This window comes from Terrapene carolina, unplaced genomic scaffold, assembly GCF_002925995.2.
Source record: "Terrapene carolina triunguis isolate 2854851 unplaced genomic scaffold, T_m_triunguis-2.0 Scaffold430, whole genome shotgun sequence".
In the NCBI taxonomy this organism is placed as follows: domain Eukaryota; kingdom Metazoa; phylum Chordata; order Testudines; family Emydidae; genus Terrapene; species Terrapene triunguis.
In genome coordinates, this window is record NW_020664781.1 from 238,403 (window position 1) to 266,125 (window position 27,723).

At 53.2% G+C, this 27,723-nt stretch overlaps 1 protein-coding gene across 3 annotated transcripts in view; it reads right to left on the minus strand.

Moving 5' to 3' along the window:
- Positions 1 to 6,183: 6,183 nt before the first annotated feature.
- Positions 6,184 to 27,723, minus strand: part of LOC112106701 (beta-arrestin-1) — a 169,024-nt gene continuing 147,484 nt past the window's right edge. For 2 of the 3 annotated variants that reach the window (XM_024200090.3, XM_024200089.3), the window contains 8 exons: positions 26,542 to 26,677; positions 26,001 to 26,085; positions 22,502 to 22,574; positions 20,852 to 20,989; positions 19,728 to 19,811; positions 11,252 to 11,322; positions 10,643 to 10,694; positions 6,184 to 7,603 (listed from right to left, as the gene is read on the minus strand). In XM_024200090.3, the coding sequence (XP_024055858.2) occupies positions 7,492 to 7,603; positions 10,643 to 10,694; positions 11,252 to 11,322; positions 19,728 to 19,811; positions 20,852 to 20,989; positions 22,502 to 22,574; positions 26,001 to 26,085; positions 26,542 to 26,677 (751 nt within the window). In that variant the 3' untranslated portion in view covers positions 6,184 to 7,491. The remainder of the gene's footprint in view (positions 7,604 to 10,642; positions 10,695 to 11,251; positions 11,323 to 19,727; positions 19,812 to 20,851; positions 20,990 to 22,501; positions 22,575 to 26,000; positions 26,086 to 26,541; positions 26,678 to 27,723) is intronic. The other variant, XM_024200091.2, reaches the window with a different exon arrangement.

Sequence of the window (27,723 nt, forward strand, 5' to 3'; positions counted from 1 at the left end):
CACCTGCCTCTGGCGCACCTGGTGTCCGTGGCTCAGCGACGGGTGTCGGCTGCAGGAACCTCAGGACTGGGCCTGTCAGCCCCACCCAGTCAGGCGTGAAAGACTGAGCAAACGGAGGAATTCCTGTCCCATGAGGGGATGTGCCGGCAGATAGCGGCCCCCTCCTCTCTCCAAGGCAGTGAGAAAAAACCTGAGTTGCGCATGGAGGAGCATGATGGAGAAGAAGCCAAATGGCCGAGGGAGACATGGCCAGATGGGTGGTGTATACACCAGCCTTACCGTGGGCTGCACCTTCTTGGGAGGTCTGGAGCTGTAGGAAAAGTCACAATCTCCTGCTCCCCAGAGCCCGTCACCACCCCCTTCCAGCCGGGTGCCCTGTGGCTGCAGGGACAGAGGCAGGGCCTGCATTGTCTCTTTGAATCGGTTTGTCACGGTGCTGGGGCTGCCCCTGCCTGGCCCTCGGGCCTTGCTGCCCCCCAATCCCCCAGGCCAGACAGCGCAGGGCGGAGTCCAGGGGGTCGGGTCCTGTACTCCCTGAAACCAGGGGCGATGCCATGGGGCCGGGCCCACAGTTGAAAGGGGCCCCGGAGCGCTCTCCTCCGCCCCCCCCACCCCCCGTGGGGTCAGAGCTTGATGCTGCGGGCTGCTGTGGCTCCGTGGCAGCCTCTGCCGGCAGCCTGACTCCCCCCCCCCCGCTGGTCAGTTGGATCAGGCTTGGAGGCAGGAGGGGGGCAAGGAGGAGCGAGCCGCAGCACACCACTCCTGGAGAAATGGCCGCTGAAACACACACACTTTACCACAAAGGCTACCACAATCCAGCCTCAAGTTCCTACCCCAATCTTCACACCTGGGCTCTCCTCACATCCCTCCTACTGTCCCCATCCCACACAACTAACCCCCTAACAAAGGCTGTCCTCAATCTCCCTGCTACTGCCCACTCCCTACACACTTTCACCCCAGGGCTGTCACTTCCCTCTCTTCTACTACCCCCCTTCTACACACACACTGAGCCAACCCCCACCTTCAACCCAGACTCTCCCCTCCCTCCCTCTGCCCCCTGCCACACCAACCCCCCACCTCAACACCCTGCTTCTCCTACACCCCCCACACGGAGTCACCGCCAGCTCCCCCATCGCACCCGGACTTGCCCCACAACTGCCCCTTTCCCCCAAAACTGGCCTGCGCCCCCTCCCCGGAGTGCAGGGAAGTAGTTCCTGGGCATTCCCACTGGCAGGGGGCGTGGCAGCCAGCACTGACAAGTCCCGCTGTCTCTGCTCCCCGGCACCACAGACAATCCGTGTGTGGGGGTGCTGAGGAGGTGTGAGGGGAGTGCAGGGTCAGGGCAGGGGCTGGGGGGGTGCAGGGGTTAGGGTGGGCTGGGGTCAGGGGGTGCTCATGGAGGGAGTATGCCCCAATTCCAGCCCCTTCCCCTAGGTCTCACCCTGGCTTGTCTTCTCCTCCTCCCCGGAGTTTACCCTGTATAAGCTTTATACAGGGTAAAACGGATTGATTTGGGGTTTGGACCCCATTGGGAGCTGGGTATCTGAGTGCTGGAGACAGGAGCACTTCTCAAGCTGTTTTCAGTTAAGCCTGCAGCTTGTGGGGGGACATGGTTCAGACCTGGGTCTGTGTTGGAGCAGACGGGCGTGTCTGGCACAACCAGGCAGGGCACTGAAGTCCCAAGCTGGCGGAGAAAACGGGCTCAGCGGTAGTCCCAGCACATCAAGTGGCAGTCCCGGGGGGTTTCTGTGACCCAACCCATCACATTCGGAATCACGGAATGGGGTTCTTTCAGCTTTACACCAGTGTAACCACATCAGCATTTGCCCCTTAATGGCTTCATCTGCGGCTCCCAGGACACAATACTAAGTGAACCCAACCACCCTTCAACTACAAAACAAAGCCTCAGACACGGCAGGGCTGTGGTTTCTTCTCTGAGTTTAATAAACTAGAATAATTTATTTGACAGAACACAGAAACGTCACAGATACGGGGAGAAACCGAAGAAGCAAGTTCTCAATGAACAGTACAAAGTAACCACTTTACAAAAAGTACCACATTGCCCAGTCAGGTTACCTAAAAATAACCACGGTTGGTTTTCTCTCTGTCTCTCTCTAGCGCGCCCGACGTGCGTATATACAGATCGAATGGTCAATGCGCGGTCTCCAAACGTTCATGCTGAATGCAGGTGAGTAATGAATAAGGGCGAAGATCGTTATTGAATAGAACTAACTCATTGGTGAGATCGCTACTGTCTCAATGAGTGTGTTGGGGATGGGACAGACGGCGCTGTCTGACTATACATGATCTCCTCACCCACCGTTGTCTGGGTTATTTTTTTCTCCCAGAGGATGGATTGTTACTGCTTTCATTGGGTGTAACGCTACAGAGCTTAACGTCCGACTGGCAAGCCTCGAAGCGTTGTTGGGCCCTAGCTAGAGCCAGGACCACTGGCCAAGCTAGCGAGCACAGCTGGCTGTGAGAGCGCATGTCACTGGGGTAAATTACCCACTGGCACATGCAGTTGCCCCAAATCCAGCACGTTGTTGGCAGGGAAATTTCACACACCTGGTGGTGGAAGTGACACACTGTTAATGGCCTGATCCAAAGCCCTCTGAAGTCGAGCGGAGTCTGAAGGAGGCGCCCATTACTTTCAATGGACTTTGGCTCAGGCCCTAGGGAATTTTCACTGGGGCACATTAATCCCTGGGGTCACTCCGCTTGGTACAATGCAATTCCACCAGGAATGACTTTAGCCCACAAAGCAAAATGCTGAGCTGAGTTACACTGGTGATCTCTGCAGCAGCTCTGTTGGGGGGTCAATGGTGCTATTCTGGAGCAAATGAGATCAGCATCTGAGTGGGGATTTACAGGATTCAGCTGAGAGCCACTGAATCCTGTAAATCCTGTACATAATGGAATCCACTTCAAGTCACAGGGTGCTGCCGCACCCCCCAGCACTCCCAGTTCCAGCACCTATGGCCTCCGACCCACTGAGTTTAAGGGAGCCTAAGCTGGTAAAACAAACTTGCCGCTGGACCAGAAGAGAGGCGAATAGCTGGGAAAGCAGGTGACAGGCAGCTGTCAGTCAAAGTAGCCCCCCGACCCCGACCTAGACACCATGCTGACTCCACCTCTCTTTGGCACGCTGCTCCCTGTCTCAACCACTCATAACTTCCCTATCCCCAGGGCACACATGGCCGCCTCCCCCTCCCTACCCCGTTAGGTATGGCTCTGAGGTGTTGCTCAGCATTGACTAAATGGGAGACTTTTCCTTGGCTACTCCCCACCCCTCCCCCAAACTAGCGCGTGCCCAAATGAACCGTCGCACAAGGCTGCCGTTACTGTAAGTGCTTCCCTGCGAGATCTTAGCCAGTGCTGGATTCGAACCAGAGTCAACAGAACGTCCTGAGCCCCACCTGACAGTCAGTGATATTCCCAGCCACTGCCTACATTCTACAATCCTCCTGGGCTCTGCCTGTGAGGGAGTGACCACCTGGCAGCAATCAGCCAATGGGTCAGACCAACTAGCTCAGGGTCCTGTCTTCACCATTGGTCAGGAACAGATGTTTCCGAGATAGGTGCAAGGAGCTTCCCAGTGGATAGAATATTCTTGCCATAGGGGAAATGTCTTCCTATCCTGCCCCTGCCCACTGCACCAGTTAGAAGTGGGCTAATGCCTGAAGCCTGCAGGTTTTGATCCCTTCTAAAAATATAATTTTTATCCCCTTTCCTGAAATTGTGGCTGTTGTCACATCTGACTGTCAGTTCCTCTTTTAAACCCTACTCTGCCCTGTGCCTGGATGTCCTGTGGTAGTGAGTTCCACAAGTTATCCTGTGCTGTGTGTAAGGAATCAGTTATAATCGGGTTCAGTTTCACAGAGTGCCCCCTTGTCCTTGTGTTGTGAAAGGGTAAATAAGAGCAGCTGATTTCCTTTCTCCATCCCATTATTTTGTATGCCTTCCTCATGCCCTCTCTTACTCATCTCCTCTCTAAAGAGACCCAGCATTTCAATCTTTCCTGACCCCACTCTTCTGGCCTTCAAACAACCCTCCAAACCTGCAAACCTCATCCACAAAAGCAAGACATTAACTCAAAGCAGCACCAGACTTTGCCAGAACAACAGATGTGAAACCTGCAGACATCTCTCCGCTGCTACAATGACCAGCACTCTCCCCACTGAACCTGCCTTTCAAGACACATGGGCCCTACATGTGCCTATCACAACATGTGATGTACATGCCCATTACAGCAAATGCCCCAACAATAACTATGTGGGTGAAACCAGACTGTCGAATGAACTCACACAGCAAAATGATGAGACCAAAACACCCCATCACCACGGGCGAACACTTCTCACAACACGATTGCTCTGTATCGTCTCTCTCACTCCCGCTCCTCAAAGGAAACCTTCCCGATGCCTTCAAAAGACGAGCCTGGGAACTTAAACTGAGAACGTTGCTAGACACCAAAAAGCATGGTCCTGGTTTCATGGTGCGTTACAATTTGTAACCTACTAACCAGCCTTTGTGCTACGATTGCGGAGGTGTTAATTTCCCACTTCATTGTAACTGGTCTCTGGCAACATGTGTTACCCCCTTATGCTTAACAACCTGTCCCAGCTTGCGCTGAGCTGTGACCCCCTGAGTACCAGCCCCAGACCTGGAGAAGAGCTCTGTGGAGTTCAAAAGCTTGGCTCTTCCACCCCCATAAAGGCTATTCCCTCACCCAGCTTGTCGCTCTCATATTCTGGGACCAACACAGCCACAACATTGCAAACACCAGTATCAGCAGGCCTCGGGGTACCCAGAATAGACGTGGAGAATATATCAGGTGGAGCGCACTCACCCTGGGTTCTCTGGGGGTTGACAGGAGAAGATGGTTTCTCATGCGCCCAGAAGATCCCGCATGAATGCAGCTCACCACAACAGAACTTCATCCCAAGAGGCATCTTTCCTCTAACCCAGCTCTCAAATCATTTAGACAGTTAAATAATCCTCGAGGGCAGAGGAAGAGAGGGGAGCAAAGATGGACCAAATCTAGCCCTGAGGGAAGCCCAAAGAAGTCACTGGAGTTGCACCAGGGATGATTTTTGTCCATTGTGTGGAAAGGAGAGAGGAAATCAATAGTGGGCAGCAGGAGCTGCAGAACAGGTTCCTTCAGTTCAGAGCATGGAGATGGAGGTTGTCTGAGTCCTCAGTCTCCTAACAGGCCCAAGTGTGTGTGTGTGATATACATGCAGGCCTGGCACAGAAGATAAAAACGTTACGGGTTTCCAAGACTCGACGATACTTTGGCTTCAAAATGTTATCTTCAGGCACAGGATCAGCCTGGTCCAATCCCATTGGCCCTGCAAATCAAACACCACTGACCTCGCCAGGATTTTTCTCTCCTGCATTCCTAGGGTCAGGTGTGTGCGCGGCCGTGGAGCTGATGGGGGCCCAAAGCCGAATTTACCTCCAACAGAATAAATGCAAACACCAAATGTGCAGCTCACCACCCTGTTCCAGCCACTCTGTGGGGACTCGTCCTACAGGCCAAACCCAGCCAAAACTCATACAGGCCGCAGAGCGTTTTGCCTCGGCATGGCCTCCAGGATGGGTCCCTTACGACTCAAACAACCTCGTCCATAGCCTTTATGGAGGAACTAGAAAGGCAAAGCCTAGTAGGCAGTTATCTCCTAATGCCTCACCCTAGGACCATTCCCTTGCTCCCGCGATGGAAGGGACTGGGACTAGCATCCTGCCTGTTTCTCTCGTCACGCCTAGGCCCGGAAATTGCCACTCACACCTTCCTCCCTTAACCCGAGGGATCCCAGCGCTTCACAGCCCCCCAGCCACACGCCAGGCCTGTGGGGTAGGGAACAGCGTGGGACAGCGCACGGCCTGGTCTACGCACAGCCGTGCGCTCCGGCTGGCGGGAGAGCAGGTGGCTGTGTTCACAGCGAGACACGTGTGTCCCTGTGTTAACGGATTGAGCAGTCGCCATAGACTATCAGCCTGACTGACTGATTCCTGCCTCCTGCAGCTGGTCCCTCTCGGCTGCCACAGAACCTCTCACCGCCTGGCAATGTCCAAATGCAGCCGGTCCCGTCCTTAAAGAGCAACGGTGCCACTTTGCCAGGCTGAGGCTGGGCCGGCTGGTGCCCACTGCCTCCCATGCGCCAGCAGGCATCGGAACTCACTCGGAACGGCTGCAGCTTGCAATCACAAGCAGCCCAAGTCCATGGCACAGTACGCAAGGTGCAGAATGGGAGACAGACAGCAGATCCCAGAGCAGCGGTTCCCCAACCCTACGGTCTCCACCCTGGGAGCCAGCACTCTCAGCACATGTGTCTGAACTGCTGGTGACTGTCTCTCTCTCCTATGACAGACACAAAAACCGTTTCCCGTCATCCCTCCTCTAAACACGCCGGACTAGGGGGACAGTGTGTTGCAGAAGAAACTAAGATACTGGGGTCGATCCCCTAGCGGCCCCTTTCTCCTGACTCTGTAGGAGCTGAGTGGAACTGGCAGGGATCACGTAAGGGGATGCTTCCCCAGGCAGGAACCCTTGTCCAGCCCTGCCTGCAGCTAACGGGGCTCTGCACAGCCTCCCTGAGTGGCCAGCAGGAGCGCCCTGGCCCAGCCAGTCCTCCACCACTTCCTGCAAGACCCTGTGTGGGGCTAGGATCCTGGTGCGGGTACAGGGGTCAAAGCAGAGCCAGCATGGGACCCACACTGGGGAGTCTAGTTGCCCTCGAGCGAGGGAGATCCTTGCCATCAGCCAGCAAGATGAGGGACAGGGGCTGGGGACCAGCAGTGCTGAGGTTGGGGCGCGGGCTCTGTGCTAAGGGTCGGCAAGGCTCTTGGCCCAGATGGGCCATGCACAGATCTGCAGGCTTTGCCAATAGGCTGTGAACCGCAGGGAGGGCGGGTCACAGCCCAGGACTCAGTGTGGTCAGCTGATCGGCGTCACAACTGTTCTCCATCCAGGGTGTAGAATTGTGCCCACTTCATACACTGTCCCATCGGCAGTGAAAACAATTTGCCTAGAAAATAAACCCCTTTCACACGCGTTGTCCGCCCCACCCCTTCCTCCCACCCCCGTAACAAAGATTTGTCTTGTCTGGATTATACAAAATGCATAAAAGATGCAGATCATACGAAAGGGCTGAGAACAGCTGCTCCAGAGTGAAAACAGGGCCAGGGACTAGAGGGGGCCAAATCCTAAGGGAGGCTGAGCGTCGGTGACGCCTGATTGCTGCAACCCCCCTCGGGATCTGGCCCACCGCCCTGTGCTCGTTCTCGAGACAGCTGACAAGACTTCAGCCTAGGTAGCTAGATGCACGGTGATAAATATGGCACAGCTGTAAGGTTTATAATTGCCGTCACCAGCTGGGTGATCCATAGGCTCCCGGTACATGTAGAAAAAAAAAATCATACAAAATATAAGAAGCCTAATGCAGAGGTGTTACTGGAAACAAACAAAACTGGTTAAAAGAATCCCGTTTATCTGTCGTTCAGCTGCGGCGAGTTTGTCCCCTCCTCCTCTTCCTCCTTGTCGTCTTTCATGCCCTTCAGTCTCTGTCGGGCGAAGTCTTCAAACACAATGTCGTCGTCACTGGCAGAAGACACAAGGAGAAGGTTACAGTGGAACAGGTGGGAGGCAACGGCATCCCCTGGTGCCCGTGCTGGGACCTTGCGTCACCACTAGGGGCAGGTGGGCTGGCTCTGGCCTCACCTGATCATGCAGGTTGGGAAGGCTTGTTTGGTCTCTGCTGTTATTGGCTTCGCTGTGGGGAAAAAGGGACCGAGGGAGCGGCGAGCAGAAGCAGCCACTGAGACATGAGTGCCAGAGGGAGCAGAGAGGGGGAGACGCAGTATATATAGGGCATCCTGTGGGGCCAGCTGAGTTTAGGGGTATGGGGATCCTATCCTCACAACAGCAGAAACTCCCCTTGAGCTAAAGAAACATCTAGTCACAGTGATGTTTTGTAAGGGGTGGGGAGTGGGGATCAGATGTCAGTTACAGGGGCAAAGGGTTTGAAAGGCGCCTTCTGCCATGATCAGAACCGCAGAGGCCGTCGCTGCTCAGTACAGGCTCTGTGAGGGCCGGTCCTGCCAGGCACCAAGTGAGACATCACAGCTGGAAACAACCTCACGCCATCGTATCGTGCAAGGGACCAGGACCTGAGAGCGGGGTGGACATCAAAGCCACAAACAGAGGTCTAGTCACCTCTTGGTTCTCCCAGCGAGCCCGGAGTGATTTTTAGTGGGGGTGTTACCCTAGGCACAGCAGGAGGAGATATTGGCACCAGCCAACTAACCATGGTCTGAACCCGCAGTGTTTGAGTTTCAAATAACTCCCAAAGTTTGGAGTTGTTTGGGCCCAGGGTTTTGATCTCTGCTCCCAGATCACCCCCTAAACCCGTTTAATCCTCTGGGCTTTTTTCACCCTCATAACCAAGGGCTGAAGAGGAACGAAGGGTCTTTTCATCAGGAACTGCGTGGCACGTAGAGAGGGCCCGGGGGCGAAGGAATACGGGTGATGCAAGATGGCGCTTGCTATAAAAATCATCAGGGCTGAGTTGCTAGGCAGAGCGTTAGCTTTCCTCGTGTTAGGCAGATTAAGCCTGTTTAAAGGGGGTTGTTTTTGTGTTAACACACACAAATCGATGGAGCTAGCGGCCTCCGCTCTCTGCAGCCGCTGCGAGAGGATGTGTCCGAGACAGGCGGACGCAAACCACTGACCGACGCACATGGGTACAGAATCGAAACGGGGGATTTGTGCATCACAGCCTAGCTCAGAAGGTGTACTGGACACCCAAGACCAGGGGACACCTGGATGATGCGGTGGGTCCTCCTTCCAGTTCTACTGTATTGCTTAGTCTTAGGGAAGCATTAGCATAGTAGGGGTTTACAGTGACATTGAGCACAGCGTACAAGATGTACTTCCTTTGGTTAAAAAGCCCATCAGCCTTTGGGGAATAAAGGTACTTCCAGTGAATTGTCGACTCAAAACCTTACTGCTGGAACCGGATCCCAAAATTCCAGCGGGGTCGGGGGGTCCAAGTACTGGAACAGGGGTGGATAGAAGCAAATCCCTACAGAGTGACGCAGACTCGGTATCATCAATACAGCTGCTTTGGCTTCCAAGCTACCAATTTGCTAGATAGGGTGGAAGGGACGTGGAATATGCAATAAGGCACAGGGAAGGCAGAAAGAACTAGGAAGCGTTTCCAGCAGACAGGTACCAGACACATTCTGATGAAGAGAGCCCTGAATTTCCAGTCCGCATGGAGAATTTACTAGCTCACGACACAGCTGGGAAACGGCTTTGATCTAATCCCCAAATTAAACACATTTTCACGCTGAGGCGGGCAGCACAGTGGAATTCTGTTAAAAGGAGTGATGGGGGCAGCGAGCTCCCTGGATCACATTGTACGGAGAAGCCAGATTTCCACAGTGCCATGACTGGGTTTCTAACAGGCATCTTCGTACCAAGGCAGGTCAGCCAGATTATTACACACTCTATAATTCTCTCTAACATTCAGTACTGGAGATTTTGGGGGGGGCCCTCAGAAAGGCACAAGAGCCTTTCTCGACTTGGACAACATCACAGAAAACCATTTCCACTCTGACCCTGTCGGCCCAAATCCCCACTCATATTTATAGGCAAGGGGTAAACGCATTAGGATCCAGGGACTATGGAGTTTGGAAATCTGGCTGGCACTCAGGGTGCCCACCCACAGGCACCCATGGGTGGGATTTTCCAAAGCCTCTAAGTTTTAGGAGCTTTTCAAATCCCAGCAACCATATTTCAGCACCTCAATTAGCAGCCTGGTTTTCAGAGGTGCCCTATGATGCCCTGCAGCCCAAAATCTCAATCAACCACTGATCTGGGCCCTCCCCCAATTTCTACGCCCAACTTGAAAACCCGAGGGCCTGGTTTTCAGCAGTACCGAGTGCCCATGGCTCCCACTGAAGGCAACAAGAGCTGCATGTGCCTCTCTGAGGAGCCAGGGGCTTGGTGGTGCCACGTCACGTTACCCCAAAATTTGAGGCACCCAAAATCAGTGGCCACTTCTGAAAATTTGTCCGTTAGCGCCTGACTTGTGCCTGGGGTGCCTGCGACAGCAGGGGCTGGACTCCGTGAAGTCCATGAGAGCTGCTGTAGATGCTCAGCCCCTCTGAAAAATCAGGCCACCCTTAACATTAGGTGACTAAATGTGGATTCGGCTTTAGGCACCCAAGGGTGGCCTATGATTTGATCCATAGAACTTAACGTCTCCCACCAGCGACACTCACTAAAACCAGATTCCACTGTGTGAAGTCCGGCTGTGACAACACAATGAGATGGATGCAACAGAGCAAAATACAACTCAGAGACAGAGAAGGTGGTTTCTTACTGTGCTTTTCCTGTTGCAAAACACATGCAAGATGGTTATCATGCCAAAAAGAAAGAAAAGAAACCCCATGCATTAAAGGTTACGTGCACATGAGTTAATCATTGACTGTTACATGGAAATGATATTGACCGAATTACGTCTAGATGAGTTAGCTGGTTATTGAGTTACATGCAAATGAGTTGATCACTGATTGAGTTCATATGCAAATGATTCAACATTCCCATATAGGCCCTGGGATGATTTTAGCTTACTTTGTATCAAGCTCTATGAGATTTGTATCTATGGGAGCTTCATTCTCTGGAACTAAACACAGGGAATTATTGCACATGGTTAGTTACTTCACAAAATACTAAATAACCGTTACACAGCTTCTTTCATCCCTCAGCACCACAAGCTCTGGGCACAATCCTGCCATCCTTGCTTGCACAAAACTCCTTTTGGAAATCAATGGGAATGGGATTTGGCCTCAAATGCACCAGACCAGGACTGAAATGCAGCCATCTCTGGGGTGGAGAGTGGCAATCAACCCATACATGGCCTGGGATAATACTTAGTCCTGCCATGAGTGCAGGGGACTGGACTAGCTGACTTCTCGAGGTCCCTTCCAGGCCTATGGATTCTGTGGCAGCACTGGGGAGAGGATACTTTAGCCATAACGCTGGAATCAACACCCCGACTCATGTAACGAGAACCACGGATCTTTACCACCCACATGGTGTCTGAAACCTCAATTCCGGCACAGGCCAGCTCTGTAGCTAACAAACCCACCCAACCAGCGACACCCCCGCCCGCCAGGCTTGGTTCAGACCAGCAGAGCAAGTCCCGAAGCCAAGAGGGGACTAGAAAAGGGGTAAACTCACCATCCCGGTGCAAGGGCTCTTCCTTGGGCTTGGGGTGCATCAGTGTGAAAGGCAGCTCGACAGCAACATCACTGAAACAGACCCGGAGACCCGGATGAGACGCGATGGATTAGGGCATTAGGGCGACCAGGCCTGCGGGGGCTTTGATAGCTGGCTCCAGAATGACACTGCAGCTATTTTAATGAAATACTCTCTCCTGCCCTGGGAAGAGCCCGATTCCTGCCCCCAACACCCACAGAGCAGGCTCCGGCCCTGAAGCATGCTGGATAGACTGAGCATTGCAGTGTGTCTACATGACACTGCTGCCTAGAGCCGGCTTTGAAAGCAGCTCTCTAGCGCCCCCTGCTGGCTGATGTGAGTATTTTGGTGGCCCTAACAGATTGAAGTGTTTTTCCAATTGCAAAAGAAGCATGTCATCTGGAGTGGAGGCCAGATTCAGCTCCCTGTGACATCAGTGTAAATCCTGCACACTCTGACCCTGGATTTATAGTCACCATTTCGATTCTCCTCTCACACCCGTGTTTCACTAGGAGGGTGGTGAAGCACTGGAATGGGTTACCTAGGGAGGTGGTGGAATCTCCTTCCTTAGAGGTTTTTAAGGCCCGGCTTGACAAAGCCCTGGCTGGGATGATTTAGTTGGTGTTGGTCCTGCTTTGAGTAGGGGGTTGGACTAGATACCTCCGGAGGTCCTTTCCAGCCCTGATATTCTATGATTCTAAGGCAGGTGGGACTCCATTGAAGTCAGTGGAGCACCTATCACTGTAGTAGCTACGGAGTCTCAAAGAGTAAAGTTGGAGCTAATGAGACCAGCATTATACCCCTGCAATGATAGTGTCTCCTCGCTACCCTTCCTCTAGCAGGCTCAGTCGCCTTGTCTGTTATAACAGCCTGAGAGCCCTACTCCTGGACTCGAATTGCCAGTCATCTCCCTAGAAGCATGTGGGGGCAGAAGGGGGAGAGATCGGAAAGCTGAGCTCTGCATTTCTACTTAAGGAACTTCTGCATTTGGCTAGCGTCAGAGAAGCTCCCTGCAGCCAGTTTACTCTGAGATTAGCTGCAGGGCTGCTGCCCCTCTAGACCCTGTGAAAACAAGGATGGCTCAGTCAGTCTGGTTTTCAGTGCTGGTGCAAGGAGCTGGCCTTGCCGCCTGACATCTGGCTTAGCCACAGCATAAATATGGGATCAGCAGAGCCTGGGCGGGTTTCCCCCACACTGCCCACCTCTACGAGTGAGAGGGGAGATCAGGCTCAAGGACCCATTCAATCCGTGGCCTCTCCACCAAAGGCTGCCAACAATGAGCCAAATGTGAGAACAGCTTTGTGGCTACCTGTCTCTGATGGAGTGGACTGAGGCCACCTGCTGCCTACCCCTGGCCAACGCACAGCTGTCAGGTGGTAGCAGCTCTTGACCACTGCTAAATCTGAATTGGCAGCCACAAGACGCCAGGTGCTCTCTCTGTTACCAACCCGAGCAGCCATCCATTCCCCATCGTGAAATAACAGGAGAGAAGCCGGTTTCAATGGTGGAGAGGGAGATTGTCTGAGAAGGGGACATAATTCAAACCCTCCATCTCAGAAACACGTCCAGCGCGTAGTTAAACGCATGCGTTGCAGCTGGTCTACCTAGAGTGCCTCTCGCTGCAGCATTGAGTCTCTGAGCCACACTAAGCCATACCCTGAGGCATGAGCACAGTGATCATGGGCTACTGAGCGAGGTGGAAAAATCACATATACACTGACAAGCAGCGATCAGTCATGGCACACGTCAGCCCAGGCAGTCGGTCTGCGCTCAGCCTGGGAACATATGTTTTTGGCAGCTTACCCAGCAGGAGGGAAACGCCGGCTTTAGTTGTGATTTCTGTCTCTCATTTAAAGGACGCTGGGTCCGGACATGCTGTAGATGTCACAAAGCTCCCCTCACTGCCCTACGTAGTGTGCGTGAGGCAGAGTTTAATAAGTGATAAAGCCATCACGCTGCGTGACATACACATTTCTGAATGGAAAGGCGCGATTCATGCCCTTGCATAGTCCCCATAATTCGCACCAGTTATTCTCCGCTTCAGTAAAGCCGATTCCTCCCAGCACAGGTACACAAGTCAGGGCATGCAGAACGTGCAATGTACCAGACCAGGCGGCAATTGACAGAGAGGCCAGGAAAGGAGGACAGAGAAAAGGATGCAACAGGAAGGCTGCACAAAACTTCTAGTTCTGCGCTGCACTGACAAGCTCTGCAGTTTAGCCTTTGGATGTCTGGGACATTTGCAAAACGGACTCTAATTAGTTGCAAATTGAACAACCAGCTGGAAACCATCTTCCTCCAGCCTTAGGTAGAGAGACGAATTGGAAGCCATGGCTTGGGATGAAAGGGAATTCCAGCCCCGCCAGCTGACCAGCATTTGTTTATTCTCACTGAAAGATCGGTTTCCATTCTTGGTGGCTCAGCACCACTGAGCTGGCAGCACATCCGTGCCACTTGGGTCCCTCCCTCTTCTCCTTTCACCTCCCTTCCCTGGGCTCCAAACAGCTTTGTGGTTCGTCACTTGCTGAGACTGACTCTGTGGAAAGACTTCCACGCCACAGCAGCAGCAAATCTTTCTCGGTGGCCTATTGGCAGAGAACAATTTATTGGCTAAATCCCGCCCTGCTCACAGAGTCTCCACTGCCGCGGTAGCACTTTTGTGAAGACGCTACTACCCCCATGGGAGAGTTTCTCCCATCGGTCAGTCAGTCCATCTCCACAAGAGGCGCTGGGTATGTTGACAGAAGACGCTCTCCCTTTGCCAGCGCTGTCTACACGAGGGGGCAGGTCGCTGGACCTGCGTCGCTCAGGGCTGTGGGTTTTTCACACCCCTGAGCGACGTCGTTTTACCGATGTACGTTTGTAGTGCAGACCTGGCCAGAGACGTACTGTTTTTAAATGAGAGAAACAAGGCAGGTGAGGTATTATTTTTTACTGGACCAACGCCTGTCGGTGAAAGAGACAAGCTTTTTACACAAAGCTCTGAGGCGCTCGGAAGCTGGTCTCTTTCACCAACAGAAGTTTGTCCAATAAAAGTAATTACTCACCCACCCCGTGTCTCTCATCTCCTGGGACTCTCAGTGGAGCTGCAGCACCACTGAAAACAACAATGGAGGAGAGATTTTAAATGACAGCAGAGATGCTGAGGAACAAGACAGCAGCTCAGAGACCTGCTGGTTTGCCATACGAGCACATAGCGAGTGTCTCCGAGCTCTTCCCCTCACTCGCTCAGAGCCAACCTGCCCTGGGCCAGCAGGAGAGTGCTGGGAGCCACCCCGGCTCGCCTCACTCTGCAACCTCTAGGCACGGCTGCTACCGGCGCAGAGCATCGACCACCACCTGGGTGACAAACACAATACGTCCCGACTGGTCAATTAAATTCTTACAACGATCCTGCAGTTATATGGCCAACGGCCCTGAACCAACAGAGGGCAGCACCTTCCCAGTCTAGGGATTGATAAAGGCAGCAAATAAGGAATTGAATGAATGATTTATCTGCAGAGTTTGTCATCTTCCTCCAGTTGGGAAGCCGGGAAGACATGCCGGGGTTTGGGTGGAGAAGGAATAGAAGGCAAAAGCAAAGACGAAGTGGGCGAACGAAAAGCTGGCGAGGGGTGACCAGGATGAGGAGAACCACGGAGGGGTCTGAAATATCATGAATGAAAAAGCTGGGTGGCTGGCGTCCGCGGGGCACCGCCAGAGCGGGCAGAGCTGGAAAGCGTTACCTGGATGCAAGATCCCCCAGCAGGCTGGCACAGGTCAAAGGAGACAAGAGGATTAGTCACCAGTTTAAAAAAAGAAAAAGCACAGGCAGCCCACGGGTCTGAACGCAGGAACAAGGCCCGAGATCAACTCCCGGCTCCACAGCCCCTGGCTTGATCACATCACCCTGAGCTCCATGTGAACGTGGGTGTCTAGCCCAGGTCCTGCTGGGGTCCCACATTACACCACTCTCAAGCGGGCCTCTCTGGGACATGTGCCGCTTCCTGCCGTGTCTGTGGGAACCAGCAGAGCAGTTTATGGGGTGCTCCAGGGCCCGAGGGGGCTAGAGACAGGACATAACAACCGGCCTTCCCCACCAGGCAGCTGGCAGAATCATAGAAATGCAGGACTGGAAAGGACCTCGAGAGGTCACCTAGACCAGCCCCCTGCCCCTGCCCATCAAAGGCTCCTGACCTGTGACTTGCCAGGACCCGCAAGCAGGATGTCAGCAGATAACGTCAGGGAAAGGCTGCACAACAGATAAGTGAGGCCTCCCCCCTACAAGCCGAGATACCTCACGCCCCTACCTGGGAAGGAGCCATCGCCCTGGGATCTCACCTGAGTTGGCCCCTCCCGGTCAGGTCCCTCCCCACAGGTGGGAAGGGATGGATTTGGGACAGAGATGACGGATGTCCGTCTCCGACACTAGGGCTGCGAATCTGAGCATTCAGCCTGGCACGGAGACAGAGGCAGGGCAGAGGCGACGCGCACAGCGCGGCATTAGGGCCCAGGCTGCCAAGGGCAGAGTTAGCCGGAAACGGGCTCAAACCTGAGGCTAGATCAGAGCCCGCAAGGAGGGGCAGGGCTCAAGTAAGTGGGACGGGGGGTCAGAGCAGAGCTGGGAGCTGGCTTAGTAAAAGGAGCAACAGACTAGTTCCAGATGAGAAGGCAAAGCTCCAGCCAAGGAGCCTGCCTCCCATTGGAGAAAACAGCAGCATGGGCCAACCCATCAGGAGCCCACACCCAGCTAGTGACTGAGACCAGCAAGTACCTAGCATCCCATCAGTCCCACTGGTGAGAGCTCCAGATCCAGGGGCTGCCAAGGAGGATGGGGGGTTGGAGTCAGGTCTCCTCCACTGGGCAGCTCCCTGGAGCCACGTCCCTCCCAGCACGCGTCCCCGGTGGCTGCTCTGTTGTGCCGTCCTGTAGTGGCTAAGCATCTCCCCCGGCTGTCGTTTGCTGAGCCCGCCTGTCTGCGGGCTCTAATCAGCACCAACAAGGCCACATCACAGCATTTCCCCGCAGCTGCTAGTCTTGCGACTCCCCATACGAGGGGAGAGGGTCCTTATAATCTCGCCCCCTTTCCCAGCAGGCCGTGCTCTTAGCCTATAGTTCTAATGCTCCCTGGGAACTACAAGTCCCAGATTTCAGAGTAGCAGCCGTGTTAGTCTGTATCCGCAAAAAGAACAGGAGTACTTGTGGCACCTTAGAGACTAACAAATTTATTTGAGCATAAGCTTTCGTGGGCTACAGCCCACTTCTTCGGATGCATAGAATGGAACATATATTGAGGAGATATATATACACACATACAGAGAGCATGAAAAGGTGGGAGTTGGCATCGGGCTTTGTTACAAGGATAGGTTCCTAGGTCAGTGTTTTTGTTCAGTGATGTGTGGTTGCTGGTGAGTATTTGCTTTAGGTTGGGGGGTTGTCTGTAAGCGAGGACAGGTCTGTCTCCCAAGATCTGTGAGAGTGAGGGATCATCTTTCAGGATAGGTTGTAGCTCTCTGATGATGACCTGGAGAGGTTTTAGTTGGGGGCTGAAGGTGACAGCTAGTGGTGTTCTGTTATTTTCTTTGTTGGGCCTGTCTTGTAGGAGGTGACTTCTGGGTACTCGTCTGGCTCTGTCAATCTGTTTTTTCACTTCAGCAGGTGGGTATTGTAGTTTTAAGAATGCTTGATAGAGATCTTGTAGGTGCTTGTCTCTGTCTGAGGGATTGGAGCAAATGCGGTTATATCTTAGAGCTTGGCTGTAGACAATGGATCGTGTGGTGTGTCCTGGATGGAAGCTAGAGGCATGTAGGTAAGTATAGCGGTCAGTAGGTTTCCGGTATAGGGTGGTATTTATGTGACCATTGCTTATTAGCACTGTAGTGTCCAGGAAATGGACCGCTTGTGTGGATTAATCTAGGCTGAGGTTAATGGTGGGATGGAAATTATTGAAATCATGGTAGAATTCCTCAAGGGCTTCCTTTCCATGGATCCAGATGATGAAGATGTCATCAATGTAGCGCAAGTAGAGTAGGGGCGTTAGGGGACGAGAGCTAAGGAAGCGTTGTTCTAAGTCAGCCATAAAAATGTTGGCATACTGTGGGGCCATGCGGGTATCCATAGCAGTGCCGCTGACTTGAAGGTATATATTGACAAAGTCCTCACCCACAACTATTTCACATTTGGGGACAATATATACCTTCAAGTCAGCGGCACTGCTATGGGTACCCGCATGGCCCCACAGTATGCCAACATTTTTATGGCTGACTTAGAACAACGCTTCCTTAGCCCCCCAACCTGAAGCAAATACTCACCAGCAACCACACATCACTGAACAAAAACACTAACCCACTAATCCTTGCAACAAAGCTCGATGCCAACTCTGTCCACATATCTATTCAAGTGACATCATCATAGGACCTAATCACATCAGCCATAACATCAGGGGCTCGTTCACCTGCACATCTACCAATGTGATATATGCCATCATGTGCCAGCAATGCCCCTCTGCCATGTACATTGGCCAAACCGGACAGTCTCTACGCAAAAGAATTAATGGACACAAATCTGACATCAGGAATCATAATACTCAAAAACCAGTGGGAGAACACTTTAACCTGTCTGGTCATTCAGTGACAGACCTGCGAGTGGCTATTTTACAACAGAAAAGCTTCAAAAACAGACTCCAGTGAGAAACTGCTGAACTCGAATTGATATGCAAATTAGACACAATCAATTTAGGTTTGAATAAAGACTGGGAATGGCTGAGCCATTACAAACATTGAATCTGTCTCCCCATGTAAGTATTCTCACACTTCTTATCAACCTGTCTGTACTGGGCTATCTTGATTATCACTTCAAAAGTTTTTTTTCTCTTACTTAATTGGCCTCTCAGAGTTGGTAAGACAACTCCCACCTGTTCATGCTCTCTGTATGTGTGTATATATATCTCCTCAATATATGTTCCATTCTATGCATCCGAAGAAGTGGGCTGTAGCCCACGAAAGCTTATGCTCAAATAAATTTGTTAGTCTCCAAGGTGCCACAAGTCCTCCTGCTCTTTTTACAAGTCCCAGAATGCCTCAGATTCTTCACCACAACACAGCAGGCCCGTGCTGAGCCTCCAGCCTGCCTTTAAGGAGCCTGCACCAAACCCTCTTCCACTGACATATCTGAAAAAATCATTACAGTCCTCACCCCTTCCCCCTGGCCCTCCCACTCGGAGCGACTGACAGGAGCTTTCACCCGGTGGGCGAAGTGACCGGCTAACCGATGCCTCTCTGTAGGCTGGCTAGCAGGAAGTACTAAGACTGCATGAAGCTTTTGCCATGTGCCACTCCCTGCCAGCAAAGTTTGCTGGCAAAGCTAAGTCTTCTTGCCCGGTGGCAGGATGTTTTGGGGCTTTGCCAGTCTAGGCTGCAGAATGCTTAACTCAGCCATAAACAAAGTCTCCTGCCTCCAAAACCTTCTTCCCAGCTGCAGTCAGCGTCAAGGGGGTCATTGTCCCCTGACTCAATTCAAGGCTCAGCCAAACAGCAGCAGCAGAGCGCACACACCAAACTGAGGGAAGAGGAGTTGTTGACGAGAAACTGGGACTCTTAGTTTCCATATCTGGCTCTGCCACTGATTCACTGCATGGCCCTGGGCAAGCTGCTCAGAGGAGTGTTGGGAGAATTAACCAGTGCTTGTAAAGTGCTTTGAGATCTGCAGAGGAAAGGCACTGAGGGTTTGAGCCAAAGCTCACTAGGAGCAAACACTGCCACCCATTCAGAATTCACCTGCACTAGAGCTGGAGCTGCTCCAGCCAGGAGAGTGAGGTTTAGAGCAACACAAGCACAAATGAAGGGACCGTACACTCAGAGCATGTATTGGGCGGCCATGCAAAGAGTTAACCAGCACATGCTGTTGGGCCAAAGCAAGAAGCCGATAGCCCAGCCCTGTGAACATTATCCCGATTCAGGGCCAGACAAAAGAAGATTCAACAAACCCTCAATGTAAAAAACACTGCAAAAGTTTCTTCCTTTGTGAGTGTTTGAAAGCTCCATGCAGCTTCTTTCTCAAACTTCGGGGGCATGGCCATGTGCGGGAGGGTGTGGCCACAGGGGCGTGGCCATGTGATGGAGGGCATGGCCATGTGCTGGAGGGCGTGGTCATGGGGGCGTGGCCATGTGCTGGAGGGCGTGCCCATGGGGCGTGGCCATGTGCTGGGGGGCGTGCCCATGGGGCGTGACCATGTGCTGGAGGGCGTGGTCATGGGGGCATGGCCATGTGCTGGAGGGCGTGGTCATGGGAGTGTGGCCATGTACTGGAGGGCGTGGTCATGGGGCGTGGCCATGTGCTGGAGGGCGTGGTCTATGAGGGTAGAGATTTAAGTGGCTGGATAAATTTGCATCGAGTCACCCTTGCCTTCGTTTGGGGCACAGGAAAGGCTGGTTTGATTTTTCTTGGCTGTGATTGGCCGCAGACGTAAGAAGATACTCACCCTCCCCGAGACACCACCAGCTTCACTTTCACTTTATACGAGACAATAATTCCCAGGATCTCCTTATTGGCTCCATCTCTTAGTCTAGAAGCAAGAACAGAGGAGGGATTTGTAAGGAACCGACTGCCAGGAATTTCTATTAGAACCGGGTGAAAATAGTAGCTCCCCTTCCCGCAAAGTACCCCAAACACAGACTCACAATACCGGGCCGTCTCCCAACTCCCTGAACCTCACCACATTTTTGCAAAATGGCAGTTTCCCCAGGGAATCAGGCGACATTTTGAAATTTCACATATTTCAAAGGGAAAAGTGACTAACTGGGAAGGGATGTCAAATTTGGAAAATTACACCCTTTTCACCCGCCACAAATAGGTGAAGGGAAAAATCAGCCAAACCGTTTTGGGAGTGAAAATGGGCTCCTCGCTCTAAAAAGCCCAGAGGCTCTCTCAGGCTCTCCTCTGAGAACGGATGGAGAGAGAGACGCACAAAGGAAAATCAATAGGAAGTGAAAGCCAGGGGGGTTAGGCACCTAAATACCTTTGTGAATCCCACCCAGAGTGACTGGCTAAGGACTTTGGCTGAAGTTTTCAAACCTGGGTGCGCAGGCTCCTCAATCCATGGTGGGAACCTAGAGTGGCATTTTTGGGGGGTCTACCTTTAAGCAGCCAGATGTGAAAGTTTTGGCCATCATCTTTTTAGAATCCCAGAAATTAGCAATAGAAAGCGCTACCATTAGGTCTCCCGTGTCATCCCTTCAAAGGCAGGCAGTACAGTACTGCCCCCTACAGGGTATCCTACAGGGCCCTGGCCAGGGCACTTTTAAATGTCTCACTTCTACGACATCTGATCCTGGTGCCAACACTGAGGTTCCAACCCCGATGCAGCAAAGCACTTGAGCACATGTTTAAGCCCACGGGTAGCCCCACTGAAGCCAACTGGTATTGACGTCAACAAGGCTACTCATGTACTTAGAGTTAAGGCCAAGTGCTCTGCGGGACTGGGGCCTCGGCTGGTGTTTGTAGCACAGGGATTCTTCACGACAGTCATTCTTTAGGTGGCCCATCCGCATTGCTGGGAGAAACAAACCACTCAGACATGCAGGGCAGGGGGGAAGGAGCTCTCACAGCGTGCTGGAAGCCAGATTGGTGTCTTCGTGTTTAAGCTTCCCGTCCAGGGCCAGGCCCCGCTTCTCCCGGTTGTTGGCGAGAAAGGGGGTCAGGGTGTAGACTTTGCAGAACGTCGAACTCGGAGCCACCACGTCACTGAGGACAACAACGTGGGAGAATGAAACTGATGTAACTTATGGGACCGAACCAACAGCCGCACCTCCCCATCGGGGCCCAGAGCTCCCATCTCTGTAGGAGAAAGGAAAACATCTGAAGCACAATGCAATGGCAAATCCCACTGGGGATCATGTGAATGCCTGACACCATCACGGTGGTTCCTGTTGTGGAGCTGGGAAGTGGCTTCCTCTCTGTGATACAGAGAAATCCTAATGCAAGAACTACCCGTGGGGCTCTGAACACGCCCACCTCACTCTTCGCGGGACAATCGCAAGATATGGTGTTCGCTGCAGATTCCTGACAACACCCGAAAGCCTAAATTCATCTATGACCCCACATCTCTCAGGGGAACTTGGAGCAAGTTGCCAGCTAACCAAGAGAGTTCAGGCAGGAGCCATGTAACGCTCAGTGGTTTTGATTGCGTTTCACTCTGAGTTTTGAGATGTGATCAAAAGCCAGTCCGAACAAGGTTGCCATGGCCCCAAGCAGAGCAGAATCGCTCTGTTGTGTGCAGCACCGACGCTGCATTACAACGTTTGCAGCTTTCCACAGCGATGAAGAGTCATCACATATTGATGCCACCTCACCTTGGGTGATGGAATATCACAACGCTGAGCCGTGTCATGACATGGCGATGCAACAGCGCTATTATGCATCCAGCGCTATTTAAAGGGACGTTCAAAAAATAACATTGTGGGGCCTCCCTGTTTGTTGTCTCAAGGACTCCAGATCACAAGTCAAGAGATATTTCTCCACCAAACTCAGCCTGGGCCCTACAAGTCAAGCTGGGGTCTTTATACGCCCGCAACAATAAAGATCCTGGACTCAGAACATGGCCGACGGAGTGAAAAGCAGTAAGGCCATGGCAGATCAGCGGGCCCAAGTTCAGAGGGGGTTAGCGGAAAAGAAACGGTACCAACATTTCCTTTTAAACAAAACCAAAAACCAAAAGAACAGCGGATCCCTTTCCATCCCATCCCATCCCTCCACTTACCCAGTCAAAGTTCTTCCTATGCCTCATAACAGGCCTTCCTCCCCAGCCCCACAGCTCTGACTCCCTAGCTGGGAGGAAGCCAGAGGATTTATAGAGGGCTTCCTGACCCAGAACCCTTTGCGCTAAAGAGAAATCCCGCCTGTCTCTCTGGTTGATTGGCAGTTTGTCTAGCCAATCAGTTCTTTCCCTCCTGGTTCCAGAGGGGCTTCACCCCATCACATAAGCCTTATTTAAGTAAGTAAACTCAGCTGCTCTGACTCTGGCGCACACACAGGGGGCAGGGCTGTGAGTCAGAAGAGACCAGTTTTGCATAATCCTGGAGATCGGTTCTTTAATGGTCCTCGATCTTGTAGGAAGCAGACGAGAGCCATGAAAATCCGAGCTCTCCTGCTAAGCTTGGGCTCGGTGGGGAGCCCCAGCGCAGCAAGATGTGGTCTGGTCTCTGGAGACGAGCCACAGCCATGATACCACCAAAGGAAGCGAGTGGGCATACTCACTCTGCCTCTTCCACAGCCACGGGGCACTTGTACTGAGCAGTGTTGAATAGGCAGATGTCCGCGTACTGGCGCACTGGGGATGAGACAGACAGACAGGGAAGGCCAAGGTTAGAGTGTGCTTCAGTGCAGCAGGCGTGAGAGCACCTGCCAGCCTGTGCCGTGTTGTTGGGCAGTCAGGGACACGTGGTGGCACCACAGGCAGCGGCGGCTGGTCTCAGCACCACTTCTCGGGATAGTGAGACATAAGGGATCAACACCCTCCACCCCCACCCCATTCCTGGTACCGCAGCCCAGCAGTGATACGGGAGAATGGGGACAGGAATAGATACCTGGACATTTAGTCCATAGTATCTTATACAGAGTTTAAGGCCAGAAGGTACTTTTAGATCCTCTAGTCTGCCCTCCTGTCTATCACACGCCATTACACTTTACCCAGTTACCTCCCTACTGAGCCTGTTAACTTGTGTTTGAGCAAAGTTAAACTTGTGTTTGGCGAAGGCACGTCTCCCAGAAAGGCAGCCAGTCTGGATCTGAACACATCAAGAGATGGAGAATCCACCACGTCCCTTGGGAGCTGGTTTCAGTGGCTAATCACCTGCACCGTTAAACATTTGAGTCTTATTTCTAATTTGAATGCGTCTGGATTCAGCCTTCAGCCACTGGTTCTTGGTCTGCCTTTGTCAGCTAGATCAGTGGTTCTCAAACTTTTTGTATTGGCGACCCCTGTCAGACAGCAAGCCTCTTAGGGCGACCCCCCCCTTATACATTAAAAACAACAGTTTTTACATTTAACACTACTTTAAATGCTAAATTTATAAACCTATTGTTTAAAAAGAATTGACCTTTTCTCACTGCTTTGAAATTACGACTAAAACACATTTTTATCAAATTATCGTTATAAGCAGAAAAGTTCTCTCTTTAATAGTTACTGTTTAATACTGGGGGGGAGGACACGTGAAGAAACTTTGTCAATATCACTTTTCGCACAGACTTAGCGCCCCATTGCCCCCCTTCCTGCTGTGCTGCTGCTGGCAGCAGCGCTGCCTTCAGAACTGGGCAGCAGCAGTGCAGAAGTAAGGGGGGCAATGGGGCACCAAGTCTGCTGTGGAAAGTTATAGTTGTATGTTTGTTAATATCACTTTTCACAGCAGACTTGCTAGCTAGCTGGGAGGCTGTGGAAAGTGATATTAACAAATATACAGAGATGACTTTTCACAGCAGGCTTATTAGCTAGCGGGTCTGCTGTGAAATGTGATCTTTGTATGTTTGTTAATATCGGCCCTCTCACGTTGCCTCAGTCTCATCTTTTTAGTCTCAAGACCACAAACCTGCACAACACAATACTACAGTCCTCAGAGTCCAATTTCCTTCATGTGGTGATAATCCAAACCTATATATTGTTGAGGAACAACGATCCCTGCATGAGATGTTTATAATACTTTTTGAAGTAAATGCACTACATTGCAAGGGAAAGGTGTGTGTAATTTTCTAAAACGCTTTCGATTTAAATTAGATATTTTATAGGAGTTGCTCTCTGTTTCGTGCATGTACTCCCGACCCCCACGTAATAACCTCAGGGGGTTCCGACCCATAGTTTGAGAACCCCTGAGCTAGATCAAAGAGCCCGTTCGCACCCATTATTTTCTCCCCATTAAAGTACTTATACCCTGTCATCAAGTCATCTCGCAACCTTCTTTTTGCTAAACCAAATGAACGGAGCTCTTTGTGTCTCATCTAAAGCATTTTCTCCAGCCCTCGGATCGCTTTGTGGCTCTGCACCCTCTCCGGTTTTTCAACACCCTTTTCAAATTTGGACACCAGATCTAGACACGATATTCCAGTCCTGGTCTCACTAATGCTGTATACAGAGGTAAAATCACCTCCCTCCTCACTACGCCCTGGTTTATACATACAAGGATCGCATTAATCCTTGTTGCTCCAGCATCGCCCCGCCTCTTCCCACCCCACCTGTGCCCTGCCCCCTTCTGCCCCCTCCCCCTGCCTCTTCCTGCCCCCACACCTCACCCTCCCTCCCAGCACCTCCTGCACACCATGGAACAGCTGATCACGGATAGGGTGACCAGATAGCAAGTGTGACAAATCGGGACGGGACGGGGGGGGGGGGGGGGGGGGGAATAGGAGCTATATAAGAAAAAGACCCAAAAATCAGGACTGTCCCTATAAAATTGGGACATCTGGTCACCCTAATCATGGAGGGCGGGAGGCACTGGGAGAGAGGAGGAGGAGCTGATCCATGGGCCCACTGGTGGGTGGGAGGCGCTGGGGGGAGGGGTAGGAGCTGATCTACAGGGCTACCAGTGGGTACTGAGCACCCGCTATTTTTTTCTGTGGGTGCTCAGACCCAGGTCAGTTGACTCAGGCTGTGGGGCTGTAACACTGAAGTGGAGATATTTGGGCTCGGGCTGGCGCCTGGGTTCTGAGACTCCATGTGGGGGGGGAGGGTCTCAGAACCTGGACTCCAGCCCGAGCATCAACACTGCAATTTTACAGCCCCCCCCCAGCCCCAGCCCGAGCCAGCTGATCCGGGCACTGAGTGTGTCCATGCCCTGGGTGTTGCTCCTCAGTCCTTACTGGCGTTGGCCATTCCGCCCCATTTACGGTCCCGTGGGAACAAGAAGAGCACCCTGACCTCACTCATCAGCCACAGCTCTCAGGTGTCTTTCCCCTACATGCCCCTCCTCCATTGCTGAGCGGGGTGATGGGCTCATCTCCCGTTCTCAGAGCTAGCCTTTCCAGCCCCCTTTCCTTGCTAGCCTGCGGCTGCATCTTTCTGTAATCGTCTGGCTCAAGGGCCCCCTGGGAAAACACCTCTGTCAGCACCGTATGGTCCAGCTGGTCCCTGGAGTGGGAGGAACGTCCTTTCCTGTGCTCTGGGAATGCAGCGCTGGTGGAAGGGGCTGGGGTGATAGTCCTGGGGACCAAAGTGCTCCATGTATCGGGAGAGATGGTCCCTTGGAGTCCAGGCTGGGCCTCCAAGGGGTGAAGTGACTCAGCCCGGGGCCATCCAGGGTGTCTGTGACACAGCTGGGAATAGAGACGGTCTCGGCTCCCTGGCCCACCACTGCTCTCAGCCCTGTGAGGGTCACCCAGCCGGACTCTGCCCTTAGGCAGACAGCTGGATGCTCCCAGAGCATGCCAGGGGAGTCGGGTGGGAGCAGATCTCTGGGGGTGCAGGAAGAGAGCCAGCCAGGGGGCGAGGCAGGTTGGGAGAAGATGTCTGGGGATGGATAAGGGAGGAAGGGCTCCATCAGGTGTTGGATGGGGGAGGGGATGCTGGAAGTCAGGCAGTTGAGGGTGTGGGAAGGGGATTCAGCATGTGAGGGAGGGTCAGGGCAGCTGCTGGGGGTCAGGGAAGGCTGGGGAGAGGGTTTAAAGGGACTCCAATGGAAGGAGGGGGTGGCCCAGCTGCGACAGCCTGTGACGGTCCCCTCCTGCCATTGTGCGCGGCCGATACAGGGAACGCGGGCGCCCCCTTTACCTGAGATTTTAATCTTCTTCACCGTCTTGTTTGTGTTGTTTGTCACATGGACGTTGACGTTGATTGGCTCGCCATGGTAGTAAATCTGCAGGAACAAGGGCCCCGGCCTGTGTCAGCAGGAGGCAGGTGCGAGGGGGCTTCCTGCCTGTGCAGGTCAGGGCACCCCCCCAATCAGGGGATGGCTCGGGGGGTACCCTCACACCAATGTTTATTAACAACGCCCAGAAGGTCTCCCCCCCGGTGAGAGCTGTGCGGGGATCAAACAGCCGGGATCTCTGCCAACCCTTTGCGGTGTCAGTTCACCAGGTCCCCAGCCCACGGCTGCACTCGGCGCTGAGTTAAGTGGTGGGGCTGGAGGCCGTCCATGGCGTGGAACCCGTTTGCACCTGCTGTGAATTTGGGCACCAGGATATTTCCCGGGGATTTCCCTTGGGACCTGCGCCTCGCTCTACGGGCGCAGGGCAGCCATTAGGCACCGGCGTGTGGGCCCCATGCTGCCGAGAGACACAGCAGCCCCAGGGAGAAGTGGGGTGTGTCGTACCTCCTTGTCCAGGGACGCCTCCAGATGCAGTGGCTTGTCGGACATCAGGAACTGCCTGGTGGTCTCCGCCATGGGCTGGGGGCCCGGTCTCTCCGGCGCGTACTGCACTTTGCGGATCACCAGGCGCACGGAATTCCTGCCGGCACATGTGGAGGCAGAGGCTGAGCCCGAGCCAGCGGGGATCTGCCCCAGGGTGCCAGCAGGCTTCCCTGGCACCCCAAACTCAGACAGACCAATTAACCCTGCCATCCCCCCTCGGGGGTGGGGGGCGTTTTAACCACCTCTTCCTGTGACCCAGAGCCAGGGGTGGGATCAGAATGACGCGGGACCTGATCCAGTCCTGCCATGGCACCAACAAATCAAAGGGGGCCCCCATCTCCCTCGCCTGCTCCCCTTTTTCCTGGTAGCGCCTCAGGGCTCCACGAGCCCCTTCCCAGCCCAGGCTAGCTCCTTGATCCTGCCTTTAGCCAGCCGCAGGGAGAGAGGTGAAGTGACTTTTTAGAGGCAGCGCTAAGGACAGGACCCTGGCTCCCACACTCAGCTCTAACCACTAGGTGACTCAGTCACTTGACGTGTCTCAGGTCAAATCCCCGCGTCAGTCACGCTCCACTGTCACAGCACGTCAGGACGCTTGCTCGGGGCGAATGAAAACCAAGGTTCCCTGTCACCTCCTGACGGCACAGGCCCAGAAACACCAAGACGGTCCCGTCGAAAAGGGCCAGCAGCAACTCCCCCGTTGTAGGCTCAGGTAAGCCAGGCTGGAGCCTCCGAGGGCTGCGTGCGAGTCACTCCGCCTTTGACCACAAGACGGTGCACGTGGCTTTGCTCACCCAGGGCCAAGCCTGTGTGGAGCCAGCGAATGCACCGTTTCCTTCCCGCTGTCAGGCACATTGTCAGGTTGCTGGAAGCCCCTAGGAGCCAGGTTCAGCGTTGGCTCTAGGGTGACCAGATGTCCCGATTTTATAGGGACAGTCCTGATTTTGGGGGCTTTTTCTTATATAGGCACCTATTACCCCCCCACCCCCTGTCCTGATTTTTCACACTTGCTCTCTGGTCACCCTAGTTGGCTCTAGTGAGGCTCAGTTCATCCAGACTTCCCCTGGACCTGTCACAGCAGATAACCTTGACCCAACCTCACCGACAGCCAGTCATAGTGAGCCCCACACACGACGTGTCATAGAC